The sequence below is a fragment of the Osmia lignaria genome, chromosome 14 (genome assembly GCF_051020975.1).
Source record: "Osmia lignaria lignaria isolate PbOS001 chromosome 14, iyOsmLign1, whole genome shotgun sequence".
Classification (NCBI taxonomy): Eukaryota; Metazoa; Arthropoda; class Insecta; order Hymenoptera; family Megachilidae; genus Osmia; species Osmia lignaria.
The window spans coordinates 5750608-5775679 of NC_135045.1; the positions used below are offsets into that span (position 1 = coordinate 5750608).

Sequence of the window (25072 nt, forward strand, 5' to 3'; positions counted from 1 at the left end):
TGTTATCTACGGCATTAACTCTTTGAGAAATTCGATTTGCCAATGGCGAAACTGTGGTGGACCATAATATCAAACTAATTGCTTTCGAATAACGACGTAACCACTGTTATATTACGCGTACCTGCAAGTTTATTACCTTCTATTATATAGAACCAAAGACGAGTTTATATTAACTTCGAAAAGTAAATATTGCGCTGATTGTGATTGTCTCTAAAATCTTCATGGTATCAATATGATTTTACCTTATAATATTTTCTGTTACAATAATCGGCGAATGTGTATTTATATACAGGGTTTTAAACTTTAAAACGTGAAAAAAATAAATAACTTGCGTTTTTAGAAAATGTTCACAGTTGAAAGTTCTTTCAACGTAATATCAACAACTTTCCAAGTTTTAGGCGTGTCAGTAATGAAGCTCCGTTAAATTCGAAGTAAATCGCTGCGATTCGAGAAACTTTTGCAATGAAGTTACATTTTACAAGTAAAGTCAGAGGAGAGAAGGATCAAAGGAAGAAAGAGCGAGTGTGGACATACAGGAGCACAATGTGAAGACGAGTGGAAAGAAAAAGTAATTTAGAGCTCAGAAAGAGAATACAATGGAAAAATTCAGGGTTCAAGAAAAGAATATAAAGAAAAGATTCAGAGTTCCACTTCAGCAGAGTGTTGTCCATTAACCTGGATTGTAAGTACGCACAAGTATGAAATATAAAACAACCCTAACGTAAATTAATTAATGACGTTAAATCTTAAGGGTGATTAACGTTACTATTTTGTGAGATAATTTTATCTCTGAATTTCAATTAGGATTAACTTATTGTTTTATTACATAACTCAATGTCAGATCAAAGAGAAGTCTAATTAAGGGAGGCTATAGTCTTGGACTTCCTTCGGAATCTTCCATTTACTATTTCATTTTGTCAAATAATATCGAATGAAATCTGTTTCTTATTACTTTTTGTCTTTACGATTAAATGTTATTTAATTTTATGTAGACTAAAATTTCAACTTTTTAATTAAGTTTATCAACCAAAGGGGGTTTCAAAGGTTTGATAGCCCCGGTCCCCAGAAATCTTAATTCGTCCCTGACATAACTTTAAATCTTTATTAAAAGATGTCTATTATTTGACTAAAAATGTAAATTATTAAAAATATCTAATACTTGAACAACGTAGTCTAAAATCCTTATGTAACAATTATTATAATTCACATTACTAGTGTGCTAGTGAAGTGTAGTTATCTTATGTTCTATATTCTAGATCTGTTCCCTACACGCAATAAATCTCCTAGTATGCTCTATACCGGCATAGTTTTTGAACGCATCGCTTATTGTATCAGCTATATGGAACGGAAGAGAAGGCTAACTATGATTAATCGATGTCTCACGATCCGACGAATTATACGTAGTACACTGTATGCATTGCATGTTCGATCTAATTACCACTTTCACGAGCATCGAAACTTGCCTCGTGTATGTACACCGTCGAATTCCAGCCGATAGCAGATGCCCGCATATCCGACCCTCTCAATTTTACTTTTATTTTTATTACGCTCCAACTATTGCCGAAATATTCCCTTCGTAACCAATGACAAACCGGCGGGAGGGAAAAATACATAAATCAAACGAATTCAGGCTATTGGATGAAATGTTTCCAAATAACGAAGAATGGAAGCTTTAATTCTTCCATTAAAATGACTGTCGATCTTGTAGTCGCATTTCCGTTCGCTTAAATATTGCATATCGGCTTATAGATTCTGTACATCACTCACGTTCTGATTAGTACAGTTTGAAAACAATAGAGCATTCGTTCACTTGTTGCTGGATTTTTAGAAAAATTAATTTGAATAATATTATTTTTATTCAAATATTTCGCAAAAGTAGTAAACTGTAAGTCCATTAAACTGTCATGGATTAATGTACCGCGATATTCGACTTGCATTCGCTTAAAAAGCAATTTAAAACAAATTTGCATAATGTTCGTTCATTTTACTCCTGTTCGCACAATTTGCTAGTCAAATCCTACACTTATTTCATTTAATCATCATTTTTTGTTATTTCACTTTGTAACATTTACGAACTTGTTCGATTTGAACTGATTTATTTTGTTTGACGAGTAACAAATGTATTTGTATGTTTCGGGAAACGATTTTTTAATTTCCATCGAATGCAAGACATTTAAAAAAAAAAATCATTCAACAAAAGGGAAATTTCGTTCTATGATAAATCTACTTCCTGCATTTTAACAATCAGAATTCTTTGAAAGGTGCCTCGCAACAAAGGCAAACCGCAGTACACAAAAATTTACTTAGCGAGGGAAACATAGCTGTTACATACGCTGGGTACAGGAAACAAAAATGTCTTCCGTGGAAACGAGCAGTCAAGCCTGCTGTACGTGGATTCTTTTTCTGACGCTTCTTTGAACGAACCCACAGAGTATTTTTTTAACCGTACCTCCGAGTTATACCCTGCGGTATTAATTTTTTCAAACAGTTCTAACAGGATTATTTGAACATTACCAAGTATAAAGGAACGAAAAATGTGCAGTTCGCTAGGGAAATACAGAAAAATACTTGAAACTTTTATTCAGCCTGGTGGAAAAAGCTATTTTTTTCATTAGTTTGTTGCAAATGATATGGCCGATTAATTCACGACACTTCCGACAGCTGTAACTTTGTTAAAAATTATGTTCATACTCGAAAACTTATTTTCGAGTCTTATTTCTCTGTATTACAGCTATTCTGAAATTTCTAGTTCCAAAAACACAATGGCTATGTCATATTCCTAACCACTCTTCCATTTCATTTTTATTGACAAATGAAAGCTACGTTTAATAATAATATACTAATTCTGCATTAATTGTTAAAAAATAAGAATAAAAATTGGAATTGGTAATTGTAAAATTTTTGGAGCATGACTAACATATGGCTTAATATCATCAGATTTTGATATACTATGTAATAAAAAAAATTATTCCAATCTCATTTACTATTAATTTAGTCTCCTTTACTTTTATGCAAACTATATTTCGCAGAACTCGCGAAGAACACAGCCATGGTTTCTCGTAAAGCCGGGGATTATCGTTGGCGAGATCTCCAAAAGCGTAGAGCTCTAGATCTGATCCCTTCTTTCCCTATATGTATTCCTCCTCTATCTCGATCCATTTCTCTGATCTTCACTTATCTATCTCGAACTTTTGCTTGGACAAAGTCGCTTCGTTTCGATCCTGATCCATTTTCTCAATCTCAACCCATTCACAGTTAACGTTCTACACGATTGTTCTACTTAAGAGAACGAATGAATTCTTCAAGGTATTTTTCTGATTTAACTGACACTATAAAAAAGGATGGCTACACTCACACGTAGAAGTCATAAAATACCTACAAAAATTTCATAGTGGTTTAAAGAAAAATAATTGGAAAAACACTTTCAAAATCATTAACAATAATTAAAGCTTCTTTTCGTTTTCGTGTCTTCTGCAATTTCTGACTCTGGCTTGCACAAAATTTTGGCATTTTAGCAGCTAGCATTTTTTAATAATCCGTACTATAGGTTTTATAATTAGAACTAGATTAAATCGATAACTGTTCTGTGAATTATTACTACTATTATAGCAGACAACAATGAATTACAGCGATAACAGCGAAATACAGAAGGGACTATAAATTCCGTTTGATATTATATCAAAAATATATTAGTACCTTAAACAATCGTATTTCAGCAAGACAAATTTTATGGTAGCCGATGACAGAGACAGATGTTCAAGCAGGAATTGCAAGCAAAGCGTGGGGACATGTGTATACATAAATCTATGCGACATCGTCCGTGAATAGGTTTAGAAGACCTTAATATAATAGCGTTAACAGTGACCTTTATAACGCGCGCGGTAACAATGACAATAATGGCTTTGCTCGTGATAGCAGATATGGAAACAGTAATTATGCGCAGCGTAATATTGGGTATAACAATTATCCACGTTCTAGCTGTATTTCCACTTTCGTGGAAGCTAACCGTGGGTGTATAAGCACATTTGAAATATATGTAGATATATATGATATTTATCCGATTTTCCTTTCGAATAATTGTAATTTTCTTTTAAAATTATATCTACTTTTCCCGAAATTCTTTACCCCTCCACCTTTTGAATTTTTAGTTACTAAATTTTCCTTGTAAGTAGTCGTGTGCCTTTAAGGTTTGTAACATAACTGGGTACAAATTTCTAGATTAATTGCATCGAAGTGTTTTCTGTATAATGGAACTGTCACCGTAGTTATTATGTATGAAGCCGGAGAGGCATAATATCATGTGGTCTGTATGTAATCAGACAAGTACAGTAGGGCTTGTGTAGTCAGACAGGTACAGTGGGATCAATAGGTGACCAGACAAACAATACATCAACAGTATGTTCTAAAATGAGTAGGAGAGAATAAGAAGAATGGTACAAATGAAAAAATTCGGAACGTGGAAATGCAGACGGTCAGGCGCATAACTGGGTAGCGTTAGGGATCGTTTGCAGCCAGATAAGTAGCATTAAGACACCGGAGCCGTAGGTGGTCAGCCAAGAAGAGGAGGAACGCGAAGCCCTGTATGGCTAACACGTTGAATGCCACGAGGGTCATCTGTGACTGCCACCGCAAATTAGATATTTGTCAATAAGTAAAAAAAGATACTAGAAAAATATTATTTTGAATAGCATTATTGTTAAATTAATTCAAGCAATTACTTTGAGATACCAGGTTCAAATGTATTAAATTTGGTTGGCACTTTTAATATGGTTGAATTTTGAGTTTAATTCTAATTATAATTTGTTTAGTCAAGAATCGTCGAATGCTATATATACGTGATATTTCATTTTTCCTTATTTATCTTAAAATTGAAGCAATAAATAATTAGCTCTGACTGACGCAACTATCGAAAAAATCATACGCGAAGGGGTTAAAGCAAGAGCTCTAATATTAATAATACAGGGTAATAATGTAATAACGTGATAAGGTAATGATTTCAATAACGTAATAAGCAAATTATAATTAAGGTAATAAATTGAGGTAATTATATTAATAATTAGAGATTCAATATGTTTTACTAAAATAATATCTGGAATTTGAAAAAGCAATATAATTATTTAGCTTTATTACCATTTCGTCCATCGTAATATCCAGACTAATAATAAACTGATGTTTTTGAACTGCCATTGGACAGTATTCCACATGAAGAAATACAATAAAAGAACTGACATGAGCCAATGCCAGTACTTTTTCCTTTTATTCCTTTTCCAGGATAGTTCATCTGAAGAAAATCCTTCATATTTAAGCTCGATGAAGCGTGCTAATAGAAATTCCGTGTGACATGTTCCCCCACGCTAAAGTAATCGAGAAACGTAATAGAAAAAGTGAATCTGTCGATTTAACGTCATCCTGTACTATCTCGAACAAAGACATTTCACTCTGCTTTTTATTAGGTATATAAGAAGCGATCCGTACCATATTAAATCTCGTTTCCGTCAATTTCAGTATATGACCAACATTTCATATTAACAATTATTTCATATTGTTAAAAAGTTTAATTCTCATGAATTATTATTCGATTTCCATAGGAATAATTTATGTCACGATACATTTCGTATTATGCCACATATAATATATGAAATAAAATACTACCGTGTGAAAAGAAATAATTGTTTGCAACATTCATAACAATATAAGTATAAAATTTGGAGAAAAAAGATTTAATAATAATTGTATATTGTTATATCATTTTAACGACGTCGCCAGTGCGAGTCTTCAAAGATATCATTTATGAGTTAGCTACAGTGTTTTCCTGTTACTCTCTCTGGTGTTGTTACTTTTTACTTGATTTTTCCAAGAGTTTCTCGCGCGCGTTTTCGCCTACTTCTATTAAAACGTACCATGAACCCTCGATACGATACGTTCGAGTTTCCCTCTTCGAAACTTCTTTATACGTTTTCTTGGCCGAAAGTTCTTCACTGTGTCGATCTCGATTCTTTCTGCTGTGCTGTAACTTGAAACGTTACGACGATTCACCGTCGTTCCTACTTCCGGTGTCGTTCTCTGTCACTTGGCTGCTCTAGTATTTTGACAACGACTCGAGCGTTTCCTTAATCTTTCACGCGAAACTGATGTTATTCTTGTGCTGAAAATCTCGTTATTTACTTTTTCACCAATTTACTCTAATACTTAGAATGCCAAACTCATGGAAAGCAGAATCGCGGGGTCCTAAAAATTTCTATAATAATTTATTAGTATACACTACTATCCATTTTTTTTTTTCATATCTTCGAGTTTCTAAATATTTCTATAATAATTTATTAGTATAACAAATTTTGACTAGTGTAAAGTTTAAGAAAAGTCTCTCTTCACGATCCGCCATTCGAGAATTATTAATCAATGGAGTAGGTATCTTATTGTTAGTACCTCAATATTTGAAATTTATCACCCACGAATATAGTGATCCTATTAATATATCAACATGTTGTACAATTTTGGTAACATCAAAGGTGGAATGAGGCGATGGCGAGCACAGTACTCGTTTTACCTCTGTGTACCTGTTCGCTAACAATCTTCTCATTTCTGCACGGTACATCTTTCCATATCATTATAATTAACGGAAATATTCCAGATAGACAAAATAATTGCTTCGCTTCGTAGATGTATATACGGATGGATGGTTGAGGGAGAACTTGTGAGAAAGTTATTGCAGATGTTCCTCTGCCGGTGAACGCGGGGAATATCTCTACAACCCGATATTAATTTGACAAGTGACAATCCAACTAGAAACTAACCTTCTGCTTTATAACCCCAAAATTGTTCGAAAGTTCAAAGTAAGTGCGTGTATTTGAATCGCCATAACTGCGAAATGTGGAAAATAATTTTAATCTCCTGGGTAAATCATACTGTGATTGTTAGAAGATAATTTAATTTTTCAATTTAAATTATTTATATGATGATCGCAATAATCATTTATTGATAAGTAAAGAAGAGTGGGTAAGAAACATTTACAGCCAAAAATAATAGCATCCACTTAAACATAATAGCTGATACAATTCTGACTGTGAGTATGATATACGAGAACATAATCTACCGTGCGATAAATCATATTTTAAGACCAAGTAGACTATCACCTTACAGGAATTACAGTAAAACGTCGATAATCCAAACTAATAGGAAGACAAACTCGTTTCTATAAGCGGTTTTACGGATAATCTGTCTAGATTATAGACTTTAGAAGAAAAGAAATCTGGAAATATGTCATAAGACCACTGGAATGTATGGATGTTTCGTATGTGAAAAAACACACGACGAATAAATAATTCTTTAATAAAATCATTAAACTTCTTAAGATTCTATAATTATAATCTGATTCGTTATTTTTGATTCTGGTAAGCGTAAACTTTTATTTTCATTGGCATTGAAATTATTGTCAGAGGGAAAGTCTTCCAACTCGAAAAATCTGATTTTAATGAAGCTTTGTAGGATTGTAAAAGACCTCACGTTATGTAAAACCTATTGTTTGAAAAATTAAACGTTGCGAAACGCTAATTAAAATATAGTGTTTTATAAAGGATCAAAACGTTTTTGTTTTCCATATAATATTGGATAATTCTGAGAAATTTAATTAAAATATAAATGAAAACGTGATTGATTGCATGTTACGTATTCTGAGAAGGAAAAGAAAGTAGACCGAATAAAAAAAAAAAGGAACATGAACTTCCATGAAGTTTATTAGAGAAGAAATGAAATTCCCTGAGTTTAATACCCGCTCCTCACGTTTACACCAAATAATCCTGTCTGAAAGAAACTTAAGTTTACATACAACTATGAGCAAACACACATTTTAGTTCACTAAAGGAATTTTTTCCTGGAATCGAATTCAACACCCGTGTTGCTCTTTTTTATTTCTATACCGTTCAAATTAAATTTTCCGCGTTTAAAGTAATTTACAACTTTCGTGATAGATTGCAGCCAGAATTCGCAAACAGCCTGATTAAAATTATGAATGCTAATTAAAGATGCTAGAAGTGTACTCGAAATTTATGCCTCTATAATTACTTTAATGTTTCTAATTACTTCAATGCTTGCTGACATTATATACAAATGCTTGTTCAAATTAAAATAATACAAAATAAATATATACATAAAATAAAACATTTTAAATGCCTCTTAGTATTACAAACCATTTTGTAAAGGATATAGTATGGATTAAAGTTTGCTTACATGTTTTGGTACCTTCAATGAGTCGTTATTATCGACGTATCATTAAGCGTCAATAAGTTACTGATAACTTGTTGGTAATCAATACCACCCTTAATTAGGAGACGCATGAGTAAGGAGTACACTAACCCATATATGAATCACGGAACTATGAACGTGTTAATAATTCTGTAAATCAGGTGTGACCAAGTGGGGGCTCGAGAGCCACATTCGACTACCGTCCCTTCTTTCTCACTCAACTGAACCGTAGGGGTAGCCGCAACCATACCTATTTGACTTTGCTCTCTCGCATCGAACTCATTTCAGAGTTAACACGCGGTATGCATGCAATAGCAACTTGCTAGTTGATTTGCAGGGGTACGAGCTGATTGGGTAGAAAAACTATACTGAACTAACAAATCTATATAGTTTATCCTCAAATAACGCAACTATTGCCTAAGGATTTTAAACTATCACTTGAATCACTACTCTTTTGCCTTCTTTTAAAGGACAGTAAGATAAGCAGGATTAAGGAGTAAAAGGACTATGTCTGGCAGACTTTTAATTGCAAACACTGCAGAGTGGAATTTCAATTGAGCAACATATTGTGCCATTCTAGAAGAATAGACGGACATAGTCAAGACCTACATGCGACAGGTTTATAAAGAGACTTTGGAAGCGAAAGGCACAGGGGGATGTTATGTTACAAAATGACGAAGACTGACAGAGGACCGTCCCATCAGGAAGTTTCAATTGTAGTATTCCTGGTGGGTCAGGGCCCGTGTCTAATCAGAGGGTAAAGTTGTGAGATCCACAACTTAAGATGGTGGAGATGGCAAACGCTCTCTTTGAAATAATGTCAGAAAGATGGTTTCTAGAGAAGATGAGGGTAGAAGCCATGAAAATTTCTACACTACCAGGCCGATTATGACCTCCTGTAATCTTATATCTTTAAATCTCGGTAATTATTGATTTGTTAAGTTCATCGTATCATTTCGCTTTTCATTGATTTCATCGTCGACTATTAATTAAGTTGCTTTTATCGGACAGGCTTCATTACTAATGAATTGCATGTTATAGTCGGTGTGGTGACGGAGTTCACAATTCCAGTGAAGCGAAGTAAAGCTGACCTGCCACATACCCTGGATACATTGATCACGTCTCGTTATACCTGTTGCAAAGTTTGTAACCGATATGGAGCAACGTATGGAACGAGCGTTGCTTTAGTTGAACAGGCTTGTTTAATGGATGTTTTGGAATTAATTTCTAATTGACGGTTTCGTAGCTCACGGTTTATCGTTATATAACAAGCAGGATGCCGATATCTGTGAACAATTTTCGTAACAGAAACATCATCGCGACAGCCTTTCTCTAATTATTGTATTCCGGGATATGTAGATAGGTCGCGTAGCACACTAATTTATCGAAGAAACTTTATAATTTAGTGATTTTGATGGTGTTCTTCGAAATTAATTAAATGAATTTGAAATAAATATCCAGTTCCCTTTAGTGTAGTTAACAGTTGTTCTTATTTATTTGTACAAATTAATTCGGTGCCTCCAGTACTACACTTTCTTAATTATCATTTTGTATTTGAATATCTTCCCGCGCTTCTATGTATTTGAAAAGTGGTACAAGAATATGGTAACAGTGAAAATTACTCCAATAATTGAAGTTACCACGACTTTTTGAAAATAAATCTTTAGCTAAAACAAAAGGAGAGCCACAGAATCAATTTGTACACCTAATATTTCCAGTTTTTCAGATTAACTTATATTAAATTACAATAAATAATTTAATGTGATTTGAATATTTCCAAAAATGTTTCATTTTTTTCAATCAGAAAACGTATGTGGTAAATAGGAATAAAATAGATGCAGCAGAAAAAATCGAATACAAATTATAAAACTTAATAGTGACTAACGAAAAAGAGATTCACAATTGAAGTTATTAAGTACGCTCGGTGTCACTCCTGTTTTTTACTCCGAAACCGTTTTTCAAGTCTTTTCCGCTCGGTCCACCTGCACAATTTTACCGGAGGGGCTTTATCAACGCAACAGCAGCAAACTGTACGCCGCGCACTCGAAAATTTTTGTACTTTCAGTAGAAAAAGATTCGTGACGATGTTGAAAAAGAAAAATGTCGAATCTCGTTCATAGAGTGCCCTGACGAGGAAAATAAAAATTCGCTCAAGGTGTTAAAATCTCACTTCGTTTTAAAGCGGTAGTCTCGAAGCTTAATTTTTAAAACTGCGACAGAAAATTTGCCTAAACTGTTCTTACTGTTTTTTAGGTAGAATAGTATGAAAAATGGTATTAAGTCATTTCGAATGTGAGGCAGCATTCTTAATGAAATTAGCTTTAATTCTGCTGTTCTTTTGGGATTTACAATGTATTATTATTTATACGCTTGTAAAAAAAAATCAGCTGAATGTGAGACAAATTAATTGAGAAACTTCTATTAATTATGATACTGATATAAAGATATTCATTTTTATTTTAATAATAAATGTACTCAGACAATAACTATGCTGCAATTAAGTTATTAGGATTTAAGTCGGTCGAAAATTCTCGCGTGTCAAATATTTCTGAACAAAAAGTAGTCTAACTTACTTCAACTTGAGAACTTCAAAACTAAATATTACCAGTGGCTTGAATATATATGTATATTTATACAATGAATTAATATTATGTCGTGACTTCTGTTTTCATTGCTAGATTGAATAGAGATTTATAAATTGAAGTCGATAAAGAAAGACGATAAATTTAATGATGTTATGAAAGATTGCTATGTCACAAGTGTAATTGTATTCCTGTCTAGCTACAGAGCAATGCTACGTTAGCGCGAGAGAACACGTGGTATTTGCATTTGACAGCAGGCTGAAGTACCGCTGTGAGGTGTGTTCGAGCTTAATCTAGAACCGACTAAGAGGATTATCATGAAAATGTTTCAATTGCAGCTTTGGCTAACGTTACGACATTTGCTAAAATCAACTTTGTGCACACTGCCAACCGAAAGTTTGCAATTACCCTCTGATATTTTCATCTACAACGTAACAAGATTTCGTAACTTACATTAAGGTCCCTGATAACTTGCTCAAATCACGATATATATGGCTCGAATATTAAATAATTATATTTTTACATGAAAGAAGATTATTTTATAAATATCAATATTAGACGTAAACAGAAATCACAGAAAAGTAAGGAAATTTCAATTTAATTAAGAATAATTTATTCATCACATTTTATTTATAGACTCGTTAATAGATGCCTTAATAATTCTTAATCCTTTGGTGAAAAATTGAACCGTACGGATCATTTGAGTTAATTTCGAGAACAGTGAAAATTCGATGATCAATATGAGCAATCCGAATTTATTCGTCATAGATTTCGATTGATAATACTCCATAACAACTGAAATTTGTGAAATAGGTGATAGCTGAATCAGACTGACTACCCCTCTCATTTCGTATACAGGTTTCTAGTATGTATATCGTGCGTCGTTTCACCGCAAATGGGTTTGTACCACGCGATGAATAACTACCAGCCAAATAATTTCGTTGTCATCCGTTTAATACCATATCGCGCGGCTTATACAGCTATTATAAAGTAGCGGGGCGCAGTGTTTAGGGTACCGATTTAACCTCGATTTTCTTTTCTGTTCCATGATTTAGCCGAATTTTGAAGTTTACTAATGATTGCGTTATTATCACTCATATTTATTCTTCTCTTGCACATGGCAAGTTTCTCGGAAGATATACTATTTTTAAATAATAGTATTAAAAAAAAAATGGAAATATTTGTTATAAAGTTAGTTGAAACTTTGAACGATAACATGAACAGCCCCTATCCTGGATACTCTTCCTTATGGGGGAGGGGGTCAGAATTGATCCAGGCCCACTATGCGCCTAATGGTCGAACCTTCCACCAACGGACGGATAATTAATCAGAATCAAAATCAGAACTTGGTGAACAGAAAATATACTTTTTACTTTGTCTAATGATGTTCCCTTCAAATAAAGAATTCTATTCGAATCTTCGTTCCTGTGTACTATGAATACTAATTCTGTATTCTTTTAGCTAAATATAAACATCGAAACGGTTTCCGGTATTTAACTATTCGATCGATTGCTACGAAACATGCAGCAAGAGTGTCCAACACTATCTCTTTGGTAAAACAGTAAATGTGTTGTACCAAGCAAAATTTATTGTGAATACGGAGAGTACTCTAAAATTTTCTTGATGAATTAGGTAACAGTTTTAAAAATTAAAAATTCTTATTCCTTATTTTTTTCAAAATTAAATTTCTCAAAAGCTAGGGATATTAAGGAAAACTACTTTGCGAATTCGACTTCAATAGATAAAAATCTACAAGAAATATCTATTGAATTTCATTTAAAGAAATGAAAATCATCTAAGAATATTTTAGAAATCTCAATATTGTAATTTATGACCTGCTAAACATTAATTACTTAATTTCATGTCGTTTTGTATTAAACTTTATATTAATAAACTTTCTTCCAAATTTACAAGTTGTCCCTATACTTCTGTTTACTAGCTACTATAGGACATCCAGTATATTACAAATCGTGTCGATTTATCTTTGGTAAGAAAAGAACGATTTTAAGGTAAACGCTGGCTGTAAATCAACACGTATTTTCTTCGGTCAGACACAAAGAAAGCATGTATTGTATGCACAAGTTACATATCATTCGATTCTTTCTGTATTACCTAAAGAGAAGTAAATTATACGAAGCGACAGTAAACTGCATGTTGAATCTGCATGCATGTATTGCATATATCTTTGACACTTTGATCACTGGAGTAATAAATGCATGTTTAATTTGGAGCAAAACGATATTAATTCTTAACAATATTCAAAATTAATTCTTCAATCGAATCTTCCAATATAAATACTCTATTGAATTATTAATCTAATTTCTTTTATTTTTTCATTTTTTAAACCAGCGTTTTAATCCGGTGATTACTAAGTTAAATTAAATTTGTATTGGCCCGTAGCTTTTGTGTTATTAACTGGACTGTCTCGAATGAACAGCGAATCTGGAGTGTTAATTTTAATTTTATTTAATTTAATTAAATTAAATGTTGCTGTAAATTACTGGCGAATACTATGACCAGTTATCTGTTAATGGTTCAATAAATCCCTCTCTTAATTTTGAGTAGCAGCCTGCTACCAAAAGACGGAGGAAATTTTAACTTGAAAAAGTCAAGGTACAAGGAACTAAATTAATTCTTTATGCAAATTAAGAAATAATCGTTTGCATAAACAATCTGATACTGGTAATTCAAAAATAAATTTTTAAGTTAAAAAACAGCAAAATATTTCATGAGTCGTAAGTCGTGTACAGTTTGGACCGAAATTTTTCTGAAGCTACTAAACTTGCTTCATGTTATTTACACTTTGTGAAAGAGAAGCAACTTCAACCCCAAAGTGTGATTCCGAGTTAAATCCACGGGAAACGTGGTGGATTTAGAGTTAATTTAACTTTTACTTATTTAACTTTTATAACAGAATAATCTATTTATGAATCCCCATAGTCTAGTCGAGTTTTTCCTCGCAAGAAATCGCTTAGGAAGCCATGCACTCGTAGAAAGTGTCCATTACTAATTAATAGATTCACATTAAATAAATTTTCTTCAAATATTTATATTGTAACTTGTTTGCATGTTCGATTTTGTTTGTTCAGTATGCAACACCTAAGCAATATCTCTTCTGCTTGTAGAATATGAATTCGAAAACCATTTCCCTTTACTATATTTAGCTTTTGAAAAATTCAATACTGTCAGTTTGTTGCATACCAAATGTCAGACTTCAAATTTTGACTTAAATTGATAATATAAAAGTACCACAATGTTGTACTCCAGAAAGTTTGACATTTTTATTCATTGTATTCTCAAGAAAGAAAATCCTAAATTTTTTAAAAACCATGGAAATTGGTAGTGAACTAGAGGAAGTATCCATTTCGTCTTATGGCAGAAAGTAACGTGATGATATGTTACATTCACTATTGTTAAAACGCGAATATATACCCACAAAGAATTTTATCTGAAAGAGGTTTGTAAGTAACGATTCGATGGTAAACCGAATATTTTTCAACGAAAGTGCATGCAACTTGTTAACGAGAAACAGAGATCCATAAAATTTAAGAAATTCTTATCTTGAGATAGCTTCAGAACTACATTCGCAGAATTTTACCGGGTATCATTCTTTCTTTATGAAAGCACAATTCTTGATTTAAAGTCTACGAATTGGCCGTAGTTTATTGTTAGAGAAGATGTGGATGGAAATCCTTTGCATCTCCACTTGACAATATTATTGTCGGGCTGACAGATTCACGGATCTCCTTAAGCTTATTTCCATTTTCTTCTAGTACTTTAGGTCCAGAGATTCGTGGTTCGTTCTCGGAATTGGACGAGCATCAACGTCTCTTTATCAGTGTATTTAGTATGCAAAACTTTTCAATTACATCCTCACATAATTCCATATTACATTTTTATAATATTGTGATTAAATTTTATATTACAATACTCCTATGATAGGGTTGTCGCGGACAGGGTTATAAAAGTGGACAATTTTTCAAACAACCTCTCATTTAGAGGAGAAGGGGAGACAGAAGCATACGATTGAAAATCCGGCGCTAGTAGTGTGAAGATCGAATCACTCACGTGGCAATATAACGAGAGTTTACTGTATTTCCATGGAAACCATAAAATTGATAACGAAATATTTATTCAAATATTTCCAGTAATCACATTGGTCAGTTTTCAACTTTCGAGCAAGAATGTACTCATTTAATTTATATATCATTCAGTTGATTCATTATAGGTATAAAAAACACGAGAGATCGTTTAATAAACTCCTATGTACATGTTCAGTTAAACTGTTTTAGTAATTATTTCGCATCAAACTCGGATTTCAAATAATCAAGTGAAACACTCTAAGTGCATAAAATTGTGCGAAACTGATTGTTACCAGAAAACTAGTGAGCAATTTCGCGCAACTGGAATTGCTTTTAAACTCATTCGGTGGTTAAAACAATTCAGTTTTAACGAATAAAAAGACGGACCATTGTGTTGTACAGTAACCTTGGATAATCATTTCGTAGGGCTTGAATGACAATCATCTGTTATGTATGTCTGAAGACTTTAATATTGTTACCATGCGTGTAATTAGGAATTTAATTTAATACAAATTGTTAAAAATATCTAAATTTACAAACACAGAAATAAATATTGGAGCAGAAGAAAAAATGATCAAGTTATGATAGTTAGTTAAATTTTCTTGTAGGATTCGATTTATTGTATATTGAAATTTCTGTGAACAATATAGGCAACACTGGCAAAAATTTCGAAAACGCGCCTGATTGTATTTGCCGATAACAGCGTGAAACTCTGTTTCTACCTAAAGCAATTCGTGCAACGCACGCCAAGCTAGGTACACAAAATAACTTCCAACAGTTATAATAATAACCACACAATTAAAATTGAACATAAATGTCCTGTAAGTATCATTAACGGAAATGTAATGCTACTTACTGGTAAATATAATTCAAATAAATCGTTCAATTTGCACATAGCGTTTTCTCTAATCTGATGCTATTAGAAAAGAATGCAAAATTTTTACTCTTGTAGACTAGATTCATTGACTTTTAGTTTATTTTTCTTATACCACACAATAAATAATAAATTCAGTTTTCCATCATTTTTAACTTAAGAAGTTATCATATGTAACTCGTAACATATGTATATGTAGAATTAAATTGAAATTATTATTTATTAAATTTACTAGACAGCATCCGTAGAAATTTAATAAAAAGAGCATTGCAAAAATAGTAGTGCTTTAATAAATAAATTAATATTTACTGAAACAGTTACCGAGTAAGTAAACCGAAAAGTAGAATTAATAAGCATTGAAATCACTGTGTGCAATTTTTCCTAAAACAAACTACAGAACGAAAAAATTTGATGCATGAATTTACACTGGAAATTTTAATAGTTCCGACATTATTGTTTACATTTATTAATAAAATCGTAGAATGTTTAAGATGTATTTTATACGCACGTATAGTCATTTATTTAGAAATATATTATTACCACTTTATAATTCCTTCGGTAAGTACGATGATTTATCGAACAATAATGGAGATTAAATCAAATGTGATATTTGTATCTTCGTTAACTCCGAAATCGTTAAAATTTGTTCACGCGCGCAATTTCGTCCGCTCTGATATTTTCAGATTTAAAAATGAAGTACGGCATTATCGGAACATTATGGGGTATGCTGAGATAAATTGACACCACACTTCAATAGCATATAGTACTCAATTTGGAACAAAGAAAGGTTTTAACAAACGTGGATTCAAATATCATTGCTTGTAGAATTACGAGATGTTTACAATTATGAGCTTATAATAAAATAATGAACTGTATTAAATGATAACAGAATACATAAACATACTGATAACGTAAACAGAACTACGTACAATTTGAAACAGAAGACTTAAAAGGAAAAAGTAAACAAACATAAACCCTGCCTTTATCTATCTTCAATATGTCCCCCATTCAAACCAACTTACACACACTTGAATATGTCTTATAACTCCAAAACTAATGATATTAGCATTCACATTTATTAAAAATTCTTTGTTATTATTCTTAATATTATTTTTTAAATCCTTTTTTTAACACTGTTTAATAGTAATCTCATCTCATGGTAAAAATTTGAATTTGTATATAGCACACAACACCCGTTTCGAAAGAATTACAAATATTATAATTGTAATCCATAATTTTGAAATCACATTTTCAAAGACCATTATTAAAATCACACTTGTCTGTGTCTGCATTTGTTCCCCCAAACAACAAGTTTAAAATAAAAAGGAAAAAGAAACCGCGTTGAACTGTTCAATAGGTTAAGGTTAGGATAAGTCGAATTGGCGCGCATCACGATACTAATAGCTAACAGGTACTCACTCACCGGAACCGGTGGAATTATCCGTCCAAACAGTTGCAGTATACGTCGAGAGCAGCAGAACCATCATTAAGAACCGGGAACGGCTCTCGATGCTCTCCAAAACACGCATCACACGTTCACTGATCATCACACTACCGAACAGACAAGTAGATAGTACGCGAGCGGCATTCCGACTGAGGGATCGCGCTTCGCGTATCCCTACAGCGTGTCGCACTCCCTTCCCCCACCACGACTCTTCGCCGCCTTGCCGCAGCTTTCTTACTACCCGGCTCTCCCCACTCCTGCGCTTTTCCCGCCACGCGCATGCGCACTTGCGTTGTAGGGTTTCTAACTTTGAGCTTCACCCTATCTCTCACACCACTATCCCTTTTAATCCCGCTCACTTATCTCTTATCAATAGGTGATGATTAATTATCGGTATATCTAGCTGAGTCGAAGGCAACGCTGTGCTTCCTTGCTAACCGATAATAGCACCTGTAGAATGTTCTTTGCTCTGCTTTTGATGTATCACAATTTTGCCAAATGTATCGGAATGATACTGCTAGAGCTGGAATAATTTCTTGATAACTCACAGTAAAATAAAATTTACTTCATAACAAATATAGTATTTTTCTCTGGCCAGCAACAAGAAAAACATATCCAAGATATTCTGAGACCCTTCTCTCTTGATATTTGGCCAGAATCAGTCCTAAGTTAATACTAGAAATATTTTTGCTAAAATCAATATTCGAAACGGAAATATCGCTCGTACAATGACGTTCATTTGTATTCTGTAATTAAAGGTAATATTGTAATCAATGCAGTTTCCTGCATTGAAATTTGTGCCAGCCTGAACGCAATAAAATTCACTTTTTGAATGATATGAAACACGTAACTTTGTTTTTAATGTGTATTGTATCTGTAACTGTAATTTTACTTTTTAATGTTCCCTCGTTTACACAATGTACTGTTTTGTTAAAAATGGAAATATAATGCATAGAATTGATATTAAATGCAAATAGTTAAAATAAAATGCAAAAGTACAATCGATAATAACTTTTTTAAAATTTTAATTAATTAACCTCCGTCGCGTTATAAATACAAATCTACATATTTATTGTTGCCATTATCCTCTCCCTTTGTCACTCTCTGTTTATTCAGAGTGTCTCCTGTCTTTGAATTTGAAGCAGTAAGTAAGCAGCTTGAAGGAGCATTTCAAGATTGTAATTTAAATTTAGTACTCTAGTTTAAATTGACCTGCGTTCACCATTCCAATATTGCTTCATCCATGTCGAGTCTTTTATACACTACTAATGATCAATCATCAACCACAAACACAAGTTTGTTTATTAACTAATCCCAACAAACAGGAAGAATATTTACTAACCTACATTTGAAGTATTTCGTGTAATATTTGGAATATTCATTGATTGACGAGGAATGTCAATTATTCAATTAACGTAGACTGCAGTACACTTAATCACTAAGATTAGGGATCACCGAAGCCGCGCCTATTGTGATTACGGTGGACCGTTAAGCGATATCAATCATCTACTAGCTAGACTGGATGGACCTTTAACCGTGAAACAATCGGATTATGCGTTCAACGTTTCTGTTCAATAATCGTTAATCTTCTGCACAATGTGTAATTAAATGATATTTGTTCTTTAATTAACTGATTGTGAGTCTGTAAATAGCAATAGTAATCGATTTAACGGAGATTATCTTCACGCAGTATAACTTAATTTGATTGTCTGTTACAATAAAATAATATATACACTACTGTTAAAAATTACTTGTCATGAAAATGTGACGTAGCTTCATGTAAATATGCAATTTTAGAATTAGCCAAATTATTCGACTATATTTGTAATATGATAAAAGTCAGAAAAATGGTTTTAAAAACAACCATTACAGAGCAATACAATTTATTAACTAAAATAAAATAAATTAATATTTCAATTAATGATGGTACAAAGCCCCTTTAAATAATGTTGAGATGCCTATTTTTTTCGTAAACCTTGTTTTTTTGTTTAAAAAACATTTAAAAAAACTCAAAAAAGTTACTGGGCTATGTGAAAATGTGGAGCTATCCGTGCCAGACTATCGGGCATGCCGAACTACTGTATGGCGGACTATCCGGCATACCAAACTACTGGATATCGAATTATTGAATTCTACTGCATATCGTTGCTCAGATTGTATCCGCACACAAGAATCACATTTCAAAATAAGCAATTAATTGTTTTTTATGATAATTATTACTGACATGAAACTTTATAAATGTTTTAATTCAATTGACCCCATAAGTTTCTAATGGGATTCAAGTAAGAGGATTACAAAGGTTGTTGCAGAACGTTTGTGCAACGGTATAATGCAAATTCTTGCATGATACATGCTTTGTACTTTGGATTGCTGTCTTCCCAAAATTTAAATCCTTCACCAATTCCCATGGTAGCAGCTCTTCTTTGCTAAATTATTTCTGAGGATAATTAAGTATTTATTTTTCTCTAGGATCTCATCTATAATTGTTTATTCTGTTACGCTTCGTTATTACACCTAAAATACCATTTATTTATTCTTTTAGAATGTTTTATATAAATAAAATTCGTAGCTAGGATTATTAATGACTTTAATCAATCTGTTAATTATTTGTGACATTTAAAAGTAATATAATGCATTGTTGTCCATATTTCCACAGGTAACGAATCTTTTTCAAGGTGTGAATTACAAAATGATAACATATAGAAAGGAAAGAAAGAGACGTAGCATATTCCTGCAGATCGTGGCAGAAGGCGTGTCTGAGAGACTCGAAGGCGCCAGAAGATACACTGCCATTGTACCTTCCAACTTCTGACGATGCTGGTCCTTCTTTCTTCTTCTTCCCTTCTTCTTTTCCCAACCTATTGCTCTCCTTTGCTCTAACAATCCTAAACCCCTTTCTACCAAAGCATCGCCTGCCAGCATCACGTTAGCCCTTGAAGATTCTCCACCCTTTCTCCTCTTCTCGATTCCAAAGCCAATCGACCGTGCTACGACTTGCACCGAAATACTTTGCATTCCCTCATGAACCTTTCGATTGCCCTCGCTCCTTTTCTCCATCTACGAAGCTTGACAATCTAACTGCAAGTAGAACAAGTGTTCTACAAACTGCATTACAAATCCTTGTCTAAAATCAAATTAGGTTTATTAGGTTTGAATCATACGGAAAAACTGTTTTTTATGTTTTTTTTAAATTTTATATAAATAATCTTACATGAAAAGAATTACGTGATACACGAATTGGAAATATTCGTGAGACTACAAAACGTGTAAGTTCAAGTTAATATACTACAGTAGGTACTTCAGTACCACGTACAAAGGGATTCTTCCGGTTCTAGTAGTCAATGAAGGGATTGTTAGGATAAAATAGAACCTGAAGCATTACAAGAGAGTAGAACTCATCTCTGGAAAACAAGCATGAATATCATCTCCGGCATATGTATACATTGACTCTCTACGTTCATCGGGTGTATCAGATGTATAATCAAACAATGCAATTCGATGCATTTTAAGTAGATACATAATAAAAGCTAAGCAGAATATTTTGATGCCTCTAGTACTTCGATTTATGATGTATGAACCTAGTTTCATTACAAAATTTTTAAATGTTGACCTTCGTTCGCAATATAGTCATTTTTAAATTCTTCCAAAAATGTATAGAATAACGCAGCGTGTACATGCAACTGAAATGAATGTAAACGCTTAAACGTAAAAATTAGCAAGGCAGCAGGTGCTTAGGAGCAAATGTAGTCACTTAATCTTCAAACATTCTAGTTTGACAAAGGTGTGTAACGTCATTTCAGTTTCGGTGAAGGCACTTTGAGAAACACTGTGATTAGATATTTTGGTGTTGGTAAATAAGGATAGAGAGGACACGATGCTTGGTTACTTCGAAAGTAACAACCGATGCTCTCCAGCGAGGATGCACCGTCAGATATAGTGCCAATGTGTTTAGCAACGCGACACAAGGCAAGCTCCGTTCTGTCTGCTTGCATGGTCACAAAGTTACATCTCGCAAATTGCGTTTGTCAACAACAGCTAATTGCCTCCGGAAATGTTACTCAACTATGAAGGGGCTCATAATTGGGACGATGGTACCTCGGAGAATTCAATTATTTGCTGTGCATAAACATCAAGAAATTGAAATTATCATTGATCCCCAACAACCGGGGATTCTTCGACAAATACTTGTTACGATATTCGTATCAACTTTTGATTTAAATAATATGACAGGAATAATTTTTTATCCGTACACTTTTTTATATTTATTTATTGAAATACTCACCATGAATGTTAACCTTAAAACTTTTAATGCTATCAATACCGATTTATTTATTATAAATGATTTAGCGAAAGCGAAAATTTGTAACGACTTAAGTCTTTAACATGGCCAATTTTACAATGTTTCAAGAATCTACAACGTTGCTGGTGATATTCAATACTAGCAACCGCCTGACATTGCACTACGTGTAACGTAACTACTGTTGGCACCGAATATTGCAGGGAACCATTTCGCTTTGAACTACTGTTCAACTACTTGAGCGGTACTTTCCTCATTCTTCTGGTAATAAAGACTTTCCACGGCCCGTTTCATTTTAACTCTGCTACCGAGGGCAATGTAGAAATCACATTTTATTTACTTTGTACAGTTCCGTGAGCCACGCTATTATCGCGTTGTATTTAATTTTTAGGGTATTTGAGCATTTCGAAATGCTATTTTTTTATAGAATCAAGATTTTATTAAAACGTTAGAAGGTATTATTTTTCTATTCTACGTATTTTAATATATCCCCGAGTAAGCTTTGACATATTTGCAATATATTCTTGCAAATCCTATTGAAATGGAACATCCTATACCTACTATTCCAAAATAAAAGCGCAAAAAATAAGGAAATATTCATATATGATTTCTTCTTTCAAAATCCACATTCATACCAGAGTTAGGCATTATTCAATTAGAGAAACATATGTCATTTTATATCACATATTTTTGTTAGAAATAAATTCCTCAGCAAAAATTAATCTTTTCTATCTTGATATATGATTTTCTTGGTATCCATTTTCCTTCAGTATGAAGACGTATTTTCTTTGCAGATCCTTGCGATAACTCAACTGTTAACTTAGGAACGCTTAATACTGAGGTTCTCTCAATTTTCTTTTTAATAATTCAGAAAGTAATTTTTCAGTAAGGTATGTTTACATAGTATTACTACAGGTAAGATATGCAATCAGGCTATAGGTAAAAATGAGCTGGTGATCTTAGAGAGAAGTTCTATCGTCGACGGTAGGTGTATCTGTAATTGTCTTTAAGCATGAAAGCGGTGATTCTGATTTTGGAAACGCAGCATAGTGTACACGTGATTTAGCGGTTAAGTTGAGTGGGTGACATAACAAGGTTACGAAGGAATGCAAGGACAGGCTTTCAACGGAATACCGCCTATACTAGTTCTACCAACCTCATCCTACTGCTCCTCCTTCTACGCATCACTGTATCCACCCCACTTGACTCGAGCCCTTTCTAACCCTCTGTTACCACTCGCACTTCTCTCGTTTTGGCTTCACCACTCCCTCTAGCTTCGTACGAACCTGCCTTTGTGGAGCGATGACCCGACCTACACCACTATCTGGCCGAATTACAACGCCAACGTATTACCTCAAAGGAGCAACAGATATACAGGGCGTAAGAGAAGTCATAATTCAAACAGATGATTCTACGTCTTCGAATTTCTAGAACTTTCTTACTCCATTACACAGTTGCTTTTCACGTTTTGACTAGCTTAAATCATTGTTCTAAAATAAAATAGTTGTATCAGGATTATAATATATAACAATTTTTTTATATAAGTTAGTAATGCTTAATACTAAGTAGAGATGAATAGATAATATTAATTAATAATATCAATGACATTGATGCATTACATTCAGAGCATTTAATGCAATAATATTTTAAGTATAGAAAATAATAGTTATTCTGTCATGGCACTTGTTCCTTGTTGCTTAAAAAGAAGATAGAAAGTTCTTTTCTTATCCAAGGTTTTTTTTGGCACCCCTTTAAGCGTTCGTAAAGTACCACTTGGTAGCCCGACAACCCTCTACTCTCCAGGTATTCACCGATATAATTCACTGATAGTAGTGTTTTCTGAGTTAAAAGTTCCTACTGGATAGCACATAGTCAAGGACTGTCCTTTTCCTAAAAAGTCCTGAAGATAAACATGCTACAACTACTTTTTTCTCTTCTCTGGCTAAAATAGTATCGGATTCCTTAACCCTAGGACGTTTAAAGCAGGACGTAAAAATATTTCTACAGAATTTGAAACGTTAATTTTTGAAGAGAATTTCGTGTAGAAGACTAATTTGGTTTAATATACAAAAATATTATATTTAATAGCCCTTGGAGGACTTGGCGACCCATGGAGAGAGTCACAATTTTCATTTTCTAAATTTTAGTATTCCTTTGAAAATTATTCTTTTAATGAATGAAACCCTTTCATTTAAAAATTATACGTTCACGTGTAAACCATATCAGATTATATTTTCGTTTATCTAACCACCTCGAGCCTTATCATCACAGGGCAAATCCTTGACACTTTCTTAATCTACGAATGCAATTAACTTCACGAGACGACGTTCCACGCACTTAATAATTTAATCCACAGGTCTGAGGAGCTAGTTGGACCCAGTTTTCTCACCCTCCTGTCTAATTCATCCCACAGAAGCTCGATTAGTGAAATTGGACGATTTAGGCGGCCATATAATTCTCTTCAAAACTATCTGTTGTTCTAGTTCCTCCGGGTGTCCCCAACATAATTGAGATTAGTATTTGGTGCCGTTGTCATATTGAAATATGTATAATTACAGCTACAAATGTCTTGTCTAGATGGAACGATATTCTCTTGAAGAATTTTCAAGATTTTTATTAAATTTTCAACTTTCTTACCTACAAAACAACTCTTTGATATTGTTCCACCATTTTTCTATCCAATTTTAGCAGAGCTACCACTATAATGTTTTCGAATTTGCAGAATCTTTGTTTAAGCTTATTTTAATATTTTCAGAAAATTACATAAGCTGCTGATGCTGTTAGAATTATATCCTTCACGTTGAACATTGTTATTAATAATGCATCCAACGAGTATAATCTTGTAACAGGTTATAGAAACATATTGTATTACAAAGTTATAAAACAATTTATTTCATAACACTGTTATACAGTACAGAAGCAGCTTAACAGGCACGTATGTACACGGTACGTCGTGCTATTATCCTCACGAAACCCTTTATAAGTTCAAAAGCATGTAAATATGTATTTTTATACAATCTTTTCAGCTGAATGAATTCCATGAAGATTGGTTTTGTGAAAAGAATTTTCCCTAGCTAGTTTGGAGTGAAAAATTTCATAGAATGTTATCGGATTGTAAAATCCATATCCCGTAGTCTGCTGAATATCCCAACACAATATGTAGAAAGGTTTCACCCAGGAATCTATGTTTCCTCACTATTCAGTTTACCTGTTATGCGCACTATAGCTGGAGCTTTTGTAATGCATCTATAGTTGTTTTGTTTTTGCGATAGTAAATTTTCTCAACACGTTGTTTGTACATGGGAGCTCTTGCAATGCCGCATACCTGCTGTACACATATGCGCGGTTGAGTATAATCAATTACAGTACAATCACATCCCTGTTGAAACAGCATCGTACGGTTGAGTGTTCACGCATGTCTGCAGTAATGAAGAAGCGTCTAATTTAATGCGAATGCAACTTCGCGGCATTCTCGACATTCATGTGTGTTTGCATGTGTAATGCAAGTGTATGTTCAAGTGTATGTACACTTCGGTACATTAATCTTCTGAA

At 33.3% G+C, this 25072-nt stretch overlaps 1 protein-coding gene across 1 annotated transcript in view; it reads right to left on the minus strand.

Moving 5' to 3' along the window:
* LOC117607272 (neurotrimin) overlaps window positions 1–17407 on the minus strand; it is a 99367-nt gene extending 81960 nt beyond the window's left edge. Inside the window, exon 1 of the mRNA XM_076691984.1 lies at window positions 17203–17407. Within this exon, the coding sequence (XP_076548099.1) occupies window positions 17203–17326 (124 nt within the window). The 5' untranslated portion in view covers window positions 17327–17407. The remainder of the gene's footprint in view (window positions 1–17202) is intronic.
* Between the last annotated feature and the right edge of the window lie 7665 nt (window positions 17408–25072).